Source organism: Kogia breviceps, chromosome 6 (assembly GCF_026419965.1).
Source record: "Kogia breviceps isolate mKogBre1 chromosome 6, mKogBre1 haplotype 1, whole genome shotgun sequence".
Taxonomy (NCBI): Eukaryota; Metazoa; Chordata; class Mammalia; order Artiodactyla; family Physeteridae; genus Kogia; species Kogia breviceps.
This window is the reverse complement of record NC_081315.1, coordinates 33015026-33024585: the sequence shown is the minus strand read 5'-3', so window position 1 is coordinate 33024585 and position 9560 is coordinate 33015026. Positions and strand designations below refer to the sequence as shown.

The 9560-nt window shown below is 43.2% G+C and overlaps 1 protein-coding gene across 1 annotated transcript; it reads right to left on the bottom strand.

Moving 5' to 3' along the window:
* Positions 1 to 322: 322 nt before the first annotated feature.
* On the bottom strand, positions 323 to 9304 carry LOC131758487 (toll-like receptor 2). Its single transcript, XM_059066682.2, has 2 exons — positions 8725 to 9304; positions 323 to 2709 (listed from the first exon to the last, which is right to left on the bottom strand). The coding sequence occupies exon 2, from the start codon at positions 2691 to 2693 to the stop codon at positions 342 to 344; it is 2352 nt and encodes a 783-aa protein (XP_058922665.1). The 5' UTR covers positions 2694 to 2709; positions 8725 to 9304; the 3' UTR covers positions 323 to 341.
* Between the last annotated feature and the right edge of the window lie 256 nt (positions 9305 to 9560).

Sequence of the window (9560 nt, the reverse complement as noted above, 5' to 3'; positions counted from 1 at the left end):
AACGACCTCTACAGACATGGATGAGTCTCCTGGCAGAAAGCCGACGGACACAGTCATTTGAAATCTTCTGCTCATTTCTGCTGTTTCCTAATGAACTAAGTCAATTGGTACAGATAATTCAGATATCAATAATGCAGTGAGACCATGATTATCTCATAGGATAAAGAAAAGCCCAGAACCATGTTTTTCCAGTCTGGTAGCAGTTTTTGAACAGTTTTAGTTGTTTCGGTAAGCAAGTACTCATTCATATAGTTTACATATAATTGGATCAGAATGGACTTAGTTATAACTAGTGATAGAAAGACCACCATCAGACCAAGACTGACCCTTAATGAAGGATCCTAGGACTTTATTGCAGTTCTCAAATTTAACCAAAACCCTTCCTGCTGCGTCTCATCAGTGGGCCACTCCAAGTAGGTCTTAGTGTTCATGATCTTCCGCAACTTACAGAAACGCTGGGGGATGGCCTTTTTCTCAATGGGCTCCAGCAGGATGAGAATGGCGGCATCGTCGTTCTCATCAAAGAGACGAAAATGGGAGAAGTCCAGCTCGTACTTGCACCACTCACTCCTCACAAAGTTCTCAGAAAGCACAAAGATGGTTTTGTGGCTCTTTTCAATGGAGTCAATGATATTGTCGATGATCCACTTGCCAGGAATGAAGTCCCGCTTGTGAAGACACAACTTAAAGGGAGGGTTGAAGTGCTCCAGCTCCTGGACCATGAGGTTTTCCACCCAGTAGGAATCCCGTTCACTGTAGGACACAAAGGCGTCATAGCAGATGTCCCTGCGGGGAGCCTTCCTGGGCTTCCTCTTGGCCTGGAGCCAGGCCCACATCATCTTCATGTACCACAGTCCGTGGAAACGGTGGCACAGAACCCCCGCCAGCAGGAGCAACAGGAAAAGGGTACAGCACACCGCAGACACCACGGCTGCCCTGTGGCACTCAGAAGGCGAGAGCCGGGTGTCCCGAACCCGCTGGCCCCGCACGGAGGATGGAGAGTCACACAGGTAGTCTTCCGGCCAGTCGATCAGGACCCGGACCGGGGCCTGCTGCCCCTGCATGAAAGACAGGAAGTCGCAGGAGCAAACGAAGGTGTTACCACCAGCTTCCAAAGTCTTCAGTTTTTGAAAAGAATCAAGTTGCTCCTTAGAGAAAGTATTTATTATATTTCTGCTGATTCTCATAACTAATAACACAGGTAAGAAGGAGGCATCCGGTAGAGTCTTCAACTTATTTCTGGAAATATAAAGTTCTTTGAGTTCTGGCAAAATCAAAGAAAATGAATCGAGATTGTTATTGCTAATATCTAAAATTTCCAGTGTCTGGGGAATGCAACGGGTTAAACTTTGTATTCTTGTGCTGGATAAGTTCAAATATTTCATTTTTCCTGGCCACTGACAAGTTTCAGGCATTGAATGAAAATTATTCTTACTGATATCAAGGTTAATCAGGTTTTTCAGAGTAAGCAAAATTTCTCCAGCTTTTTCTAATGATTTCAAACGATTCTGCCTTAAAACTAAGGTTTTTAGGAAGGGCCAGGCATGCTCACAGGCTGAGTTTTTCAAGGTTTCTTCAGACATTAAGTTTTCACTGAGATCCAAATATTCTAATGATGTTAAATGTTGTGAAAGTAAACAAGGAACCAGAAAAACCTTACTGTTTTCTACTGTGATTCTTTTAACTTTTCCTATGAGTGAATATGTATTACTCAGATCATGAAATAAGAAAAACTGTGGAATATGCAACTTCCGTATTGTTAATGTCTCCACGTCACCTAGGAATTTAATTGTGTCCAATGTCCTAAAATCACCAACTCCATCATAAGTACAGTCATCAAACTCTACTTCTAAGACTCCAGAAACATAATTAAAGAGTTTCAAAACTTCATTAAAACTTTTGTCAGTGATTTGTACATTTCTAAATGTAAACTTTTTAATTGATGTATTCGTTTCATTGGTGGATACTTCTGAAAAATGAAAAGTGTTCAAATTAGTATCTCTCAGTTCTAAATATTCTAAGGAACTTAAAATATCTACAAAAATCTCCAGCAGTAAAACAGGCTGCTTCAGATGAAGAATCAGATGGCTGATGTTCTGGATTGACTTTAAACTCTTTGGCGCATACGTCTGCAGATTTGGAGCATAAATCTCAAGTTTCTCAAGAAGAGTTAGCCCAGAGAAATCCTTTTCCTGAATCTCAGCGAAGCTGTTACTATTTCCTACTTTCAGGATTCGCAGATTTGGGAGATGAGAAAAAAGAGATCTTTCCCCGAGTGTTTTGTATAAATTTCCCAGTAAGTTTAAGAATTTCAAGGCAGAAAGGGATCTGAACCAGGAGGATGAGAAGTTAGATAAACGATTATAGGATAAGTCCAAATATTCAAGACTCCTCAGGGAAAAAAAAGAATCTTCCTCCACTGTGTGAATTTCATTGGCCCCCAGCCTCAGAGTCCTGAGGTTCACACACCTCCGCAGGTCGCTGTTGCTGACATAGGTGATCTCATTGCTGGACAGGTCAAGGCTTTTCACAGCTGCCGTGAGCCCTGAGGGGATGGAGTTTAAAGATCTGGAGCGGCCATCGCAGACACCAGTGGGGTCACAAGACAGAGAAGAAGCCTGATCAGAGGCTCCTTCCTTGGGGAGGCTGATTACAGACCCCAAGACCCACACTGTCCACAAAGCAGGTGGCATTGTACAGTGATCTCACCTACAAAGAAAAGAGGTTCCAATGAGTGATTGTGTTTGACAGCATAGCTTAATTCCAGTTCTTGAGAAACGTTTTGTAAGATGTAGCACATGCATACACACACACACACACATACACACACACACACCAAGAAATAACTGACAGGGAAATAGAATGTATGAATAAGGATAAAAAATGAATTCCCTGACACATCCAGCAACAGACCACCACTGAAAATGACTTAAAGGCACAGTACCATCTAGGAATATGGAGCAGGACCAAATGTGGGTTGAAAGATGAAAGTAAATGAATGATGGAGCATGAAAAAGCAAGCAGCTTAAGAAAAGGGCTAGGCTTAACCATATGGATTTACCACCTCCTATTTGTATACTTCAGATCTTATATTGGAGCATGCCCCTTGCCTGTCCTGATGCCTCCATGAGTTAGAGATCTCACAGTGCCAAACCACAGCTCTCCTTGAACAACTTTCACTGAATACAGCTCCAGGAGGAGCATGCTCTTTAACCCAAAGGTCCCATGCTTGTCAACCTGTCTTGCACTTGGCACTAGCAGGTGGAAGGGGTGCTGAGAACCCCAGGCAGAGCAAGGTGGTTTGTTGGGCCGAGGGACAATCAGACCATCAGAACCTTCTTATCTGCAGTGAACTAAGTGCAGGAAGCAGTGTTTGACTCAGCACATTTTTCAAAAGATCATTTTGGGGAAACAATCAACAGTATTACCTTTGCCAATACTCACGTGTCCATCTAAGGACACGTTTCAGGGCTGTTTCAGGGCTCTCTAATCTGATCCAATGTCTATTTGTCTATCCTTGTACTGGTAACACACTATATTAAATATATGACATATCTTCATATCCAGGAGAGCAAGGCCTTCCTCCCTGTTCTTAAGTTAGTCTTGGTGCTTTGCATATTCTTATAAATTACAGAATCAGCTTATCAGTCTCAAAAACAAAACCCAATGATTTTTTTAAAATAAATTTATTTATTTTATTTATTTTATTTTTGGCTGTGTTGGGTCTTCATTGCTGCATGTGGGCTTTCTCTAGTTGTTGTGAGCAGGGGCTACTTTTCACTGCAGTGCGCAGGCTTCTCATTGCAGTGGCTTCTCTTGTCGCGGAGTACGGGCTCTAGGCATGCAGGCTTCAGTAGTTGTGGCACTCGGGCTCAGTAATTGTGGTTCACAGGCTTAGTTGCTCTGTGGCATGTGGGATCTTCCCGGACCAGGGCTTGAACCCGTGTTCCCTGCATTGGCAGGCGGATTCTTAACCACTGAGCCACCAGGGAAGCCCAAACCCATTGATTTTAATTGACAATGCCATGAATCTATAGATATTTTGGAATTATTGACATCACTACAATATTGAATCTTTCAATCCATGAGTATGATATATCTTTCCATTTATTTGGGTCTTCATTATCACAATAATGTCTTATGATTTTCTACACAGAGGTCTTGAGCACATTTTGTGAGGTTTATTTCTAGGCATCTGATACTTTTGAAGTTTTGAAAATAGTATTACTTACTTATATGTGGCATATATCTATATATACAGAGAGAAAAATTCACTTAAGTTTTACATATTTACCATGCATTGAGCAACCTTGCAAAACTAATTCAGCAATTTCACAGTTTGTAGATTCCTTTTAATTTTCTACATACACAATCATATCATCCAGGTATAATGATGGTTTTATTTACTTTTTCCAATCCTTATACCTTTACTTCATTGTCTTGATTAGTGAATGTTGAATTTTACCAAAAATTTTTTTTCTTCCTGTAACTATTGAGATAAGAACATTTCCTCCTTCACTTTGTTAATAAATATTGGTGACTACAATGGATAAATGTCTGTGTTAAAGCAACCTTGCATTTTTAGAATAAACCCACATTCGTCTGGATGTATTATCCTTGTTATATATTGCTGTATTTATAATATTTTGTTTAGAATTTTTGAATCTATATTCAGAAGTAAAATTGCCCTACAAATTTCTTTCTCCTAATGTCCTCATACAGTTTTTGTTGTTGTTTGATTTTGTTAAATACATTAATTTAACAGCTAAGGAATGACTCAGATTTTCTTTTTGATCTTTTGTCAGTTGTGTTTTTCAAAGAATTTATCATTTTCTTCCAAATTTTCAAATTTACTGACATAGTTGCTTACATCCTCTTATTGTTTTAATGTCTGCAGGACCTCTCTTCTATTCCTTAGATGATATTTGTGCCTGCTTTCTTTCTCAATTGTCTTGCCAGAGGTTTATCGTTTTTATTAGCATTTTTTAAAAATTATTTACTTTATCCATTTATTTTTGGCTGTATTGGGTCCTCGTTGCTACGCGCGGGCTTTCTCTAGTTGCAGAGAGCAGGGGCTACTCTTCGTTGCGATGCATGGGCTCCTTATTGCTGTGGCTTCTCTTGTTGTGGAGCACGGGCTCTAGGCACATGGGCTTCGGTAGCTGTGGTGAACGGGCTTCAGTAGGTGCAGCGCACAGGCTTCAGTAGTTGCAGCACACAGGCTTAGTTGCTCCATGGCATGTGGGAGGGATCTTCCCAGACCAGGGATCAAACACATGTCCCCTGCATTGGCAGCCAGATTCTCAACCACTGCACCACCAGGGAAGTCCTATCAGCATTTCTAAATAACCAACTTCTCACTCTATAGAGCCTCTATTTATTTTCTATTTCATTAATTTCTACTCATATTACTATTTACTTCCTTCTGCTTTCTCTAGATTTATTTTATGGTTCTCATTCTAATTTCCTGAGATAGATGCTTCCTCATTAATTTTCAGCCATTCTTCATTTCTAATATATCCATTTCAGGTCATGAATTTTCATCTAAACACTAGTTTAGCTGTATTGTCCATGTCTCTTTCTCTTCTGTTCTTTCCATACTTTTGCCTCTTCAAGTTTCAATCTAGGTATTTTTTTCTGATCTATTTTCTAGTTTATTTTCCTTTCTTCAGCTATGTTTAATTTACTGTTAAATCCATCCACTGCTTTTAAATTTTTTGATTATTACAGTTTTCATCTATATAATTTCTATTTGACTCCTTTCCACTTCTGCTATGTCATTTTTATAGTTTCAAATTCTCTGCCAAAATTTTCAGTTTTGTCTTTTATTGCATTGAACACAGTAAGCACAGTCTGACAGGTTGCAGAGCACTACTGACAGCCTTAGAAAGCAGGGAGTTAAATGTTAAGGTCTGGGGCAGTCATGGATGGGATAGATAAGGCTAAACTAGAGGAAAATAAGTCCTCACAGAGGATACATCACAGCTTTGATTTATCTGGATGGCTCAGGCAGCCTCGATCTCTGAATATGGACTAAGATTATTTTTGGAACACTAGTGCTCATGGGTACCTACAGAAGCAAAGGAAAATTTTCTCCAGAAGAAGAAAACACCATCCTAGCCCTTAGATTTCTTTCTGCAAACAATTTTTCAAATAGAATGTCCAGTAAAAAATGAAACACAACTGGGCACTAATGAAAGCAAGGTGATAAGCATGAGAAAAGCAGAAACAGCAGACAACAGAAACTAACCCATAGAGGCTGTAGATCTAGCATTGTCCCCACCTCTAAAACTGACAGGGTTAAGATGAAATGGCTATTACTATTTGGCACTATGTCTATCCCATTGTCTTTCTGCTTAATTGGTTTTTGGAAAAAAAAAAAATCCTCTTACTGGAGAACCAAAATTTACTTGATTTTTTTCCACTTTGTAACATATTGTACAAATCTTAAGAAATCTATACCAATTTTTGGCTAAGATTTAAGGTCAAATACGTTCATTTTTTATTTTTCCTGGCTTTTTCTCTTTAAAATGTAAAATTTATAAGAGCAGAGATCTTGGGCTATTTCGTATACATATAATATGATACCTATTACATGGTCCGTTTTCAACAAACAATAATTATTGATGATGCTAAAACTATAGTTAACAACTTGACACTTTAGGTCAGAATTACTTGTCTGTCCTCCCATTTCCCCAAAACATTACAGGAGGGGGCAGAGAACTCCTCAATGTAAGACACTGAGAAAGGGAAGGGCGATGGCTCAAGTTAGACAGAGTGGAGTCAGATCTAATAAAGGTTGTGGATCTGCACAAAGTATAAAAATCATCTGATTAAAGAATTCAGAAAGTTGCCAGAGTGGTGAGGAATTATTAGTCCAAGACTCGGGATAGGATGGAAGTCTGAAGAGTAAGCCTGATGTTGGAGGCGACTTAGCTGAGAGGAAGTTGAAGCCCTGTGGCCCAGAGTGAAACCAGGAACAGATGCTCACTTTAGGGCAAGGGCTGAGATGCCTGGGTGAAGCCAGACTGGAGGAGACTCATGGCCCAGCACATGGTAGAGAAGTGAAAGTGGGCTCTCCATAAAGCCAAGCACAGGGAAAAGGCTACGCCATATTTGAACAGGGGCCTCAAAAATCTCTGCCTTCTGACCCAGGGTTTCCACCTGGCTAGAAGCTAGCCTCCTAGTAATCTCCCATAAGAAGTCAAAATCCAGGCCTGCCACATATGCTGGTGTGGATCTAAATATTAAAAGATATAATAACTAAGCATTTTTCAGAACTGAAGAAAAACATAAGTTTACAAATTATAAATGCATATTGAATCCCAAAGAATAGAAATTCCTCATCTGGCCCCAAAACAATGGAATAATAGCCTCAAAGAGCTGAGAAAACGTACCTGTTAGTCTAGACATCTATACCCATTTAAATAATCATCCAAGAGTAAAGATAAGACATTTTCAGACATCTGTAGACCTTCATCGAAAGAAGTACCCAAAAACATATGTTCTTCAACCCATGGAAAATAAACCAGGTAAGAGTAGGCAACAAGAAGCAACGACTGGATTTTTTAGTGTAACGATAGATAAGAAAGACAGCACTCAGAAACTCAGACATGGCTTTCCTGCATGAGGAAAAAGTAATGTAAATTTTAAATGACATTGTGAAGATTAAAAAAAAAATTTTTTGACAAGCAAACTTATTTGGGAGGAGTAAATACAACTTAGATTTACTAAAATATCTTTATGAGGTCACACCCAAGGTGCCACATACAATAAATTATGCTCAATCACTGAAATCAAAACAAGATATTTAACCAACCAAGTCAAATTCTTAAGTAAAGCAATGAAAAAAAAAAAATAACTGATGGCTTAGAAACTTCCAAAACATGTTGTCAGCTTAAGGCAATTTTCATAAAATCGATACATTATAAAAAGTTTAAAGAAGACACAAAGTTTCTCTGCTTAGAACAGGAAGAAGAAGAAACTTAAAATATTGGTGAATAAGTCATTTTCAATTAATCAGGTCAGCATATTTGCCTTTTTTGGTTTTGGGTTTTTTGGGGTTTTTTTTTTTGGTGTCTACTTTCAAGTCAGCCATCCTATCTCCCAGTTGCTTTTTGGTAAAGATGTGAGTAACAGTGCAGACAAGACCTTCTGCAAGATTACAAGCATCTCACCCCTCACCCGGCTGAATTGTTTACACCCGGAACAATTTACCTCTCTCTCTCTCTCCCAGCCCTTCTTTTTTTTTTTTTTCCAAACAGGAAAAACACTATCCTGGCTGACATCCAAGTTCCAAACACAAGTTGTCATTTATAGACGTTGACGAAGTTTTAATGGCGTGAAGCCCACCCCGGAGCAGAAACCAGGCTCGGGGTTGGGGAGTTGGGTCTCCGCGGTAAGCGGTGAGCGCAGACTCACCGCCAGCAGGACGCACCTATGCAACCTTGAAAGCATCTACCTGAACCTCGTCACCGCCGCTCCGTGTGAAGGGGACGGGGGCGACCGGGGCGCCCTGAGCCGCCGGCGAGAGGGCGGCCCTTCGGGAACCGGAGCCACAGGCCACCCCGCCTCCCGGAACGCGGCCGCCCGCGGCAGCTCCCCGCGGCGCCCCCTCGGAGGCTGGATGGCCCGGCCACGGCCCGCGGGCACCGGGACGCCAAGGGCTGGGCGAACCTCGGCCGCACCCCCCGTCCCTTTCCGTGAGGCCCCCGCTTCTCTCACCTCAGCGGGGCTGGTGTCCACATTCCCGTGCGGGGCCTCGCAGGCGGGGCTGCGGGAGCGTCGACGGCCTCGGGGCCGGGCACTCTCCCCTTCCCCGGGCCCGCGCCGCACGACTGGGGTCCTGGATGCCGCCGACTGGGAAGCGGGGATGCCCGGCGCCCGCGTCCGCGCCTCGGCCACCCTGACACCCTGCCCGTCCGGTACGGGGAGGGCTGCGGAGCGAGGAAGCCCGCCGAGCGTATTTTCGGCCCGATGTACCTGGAGAGTGCGCAGCCGCCGCCAGGCCGCGCCCTCTGCAGCCTCCGGCCGGGACCAGCCCGCGCCCCGGAAGAGTGCGCGGGGACGCTGCGTGTGGCCGGCGCCCTCTCCTCCAGGGTGCGGGGACTACCCGTTCCGCGGAGCGCGCCTGGCACCTGGGGCCCGGGGCCCGCTGTCGCCTCCCTTTCCGTGGGCTCCGTCGGGTGACCGTGACCCAGGTGCTACCCCACCGCCGCCTGGTGCCCGGCCCGGGTCGGAGGCGGGCGCTGGGGTCGGGGTGTGGGGAGATGCTTAAGGCCTCCGCGTGGGATTCCCCCAGCACAGAGTTAGATTTCGAAACCAACGAGAAGGCTTATTACCCAACCAGTATTTTCTTGAAGGCTCGGGCACCCAAAGCCTCTTATTGCACTGAAACACGCCGTCTCCATTTCTTCTGCGTCCTTGGACGCCCAAATGCGGGCTCGCGAATCATGCCTCTCATCCACCTCCCACCCCCCCACCACGACCTTTTAAACACAATTTCCCGGTCAGTATATCTCCAGGGTCCACTTCCACCCGCAAGTCTATTCTCTCCTGCA

What these genes read in the sequence shown, in the direction of transcription:
- LOC131758487 (XM_059066682.2), bottom strand. Translation starts at nt 2,693, where the DNA reads ATGCCACCTGCTTTGTGGACAGTGTGGGTCTTGGGGTCTGTAATCAGC.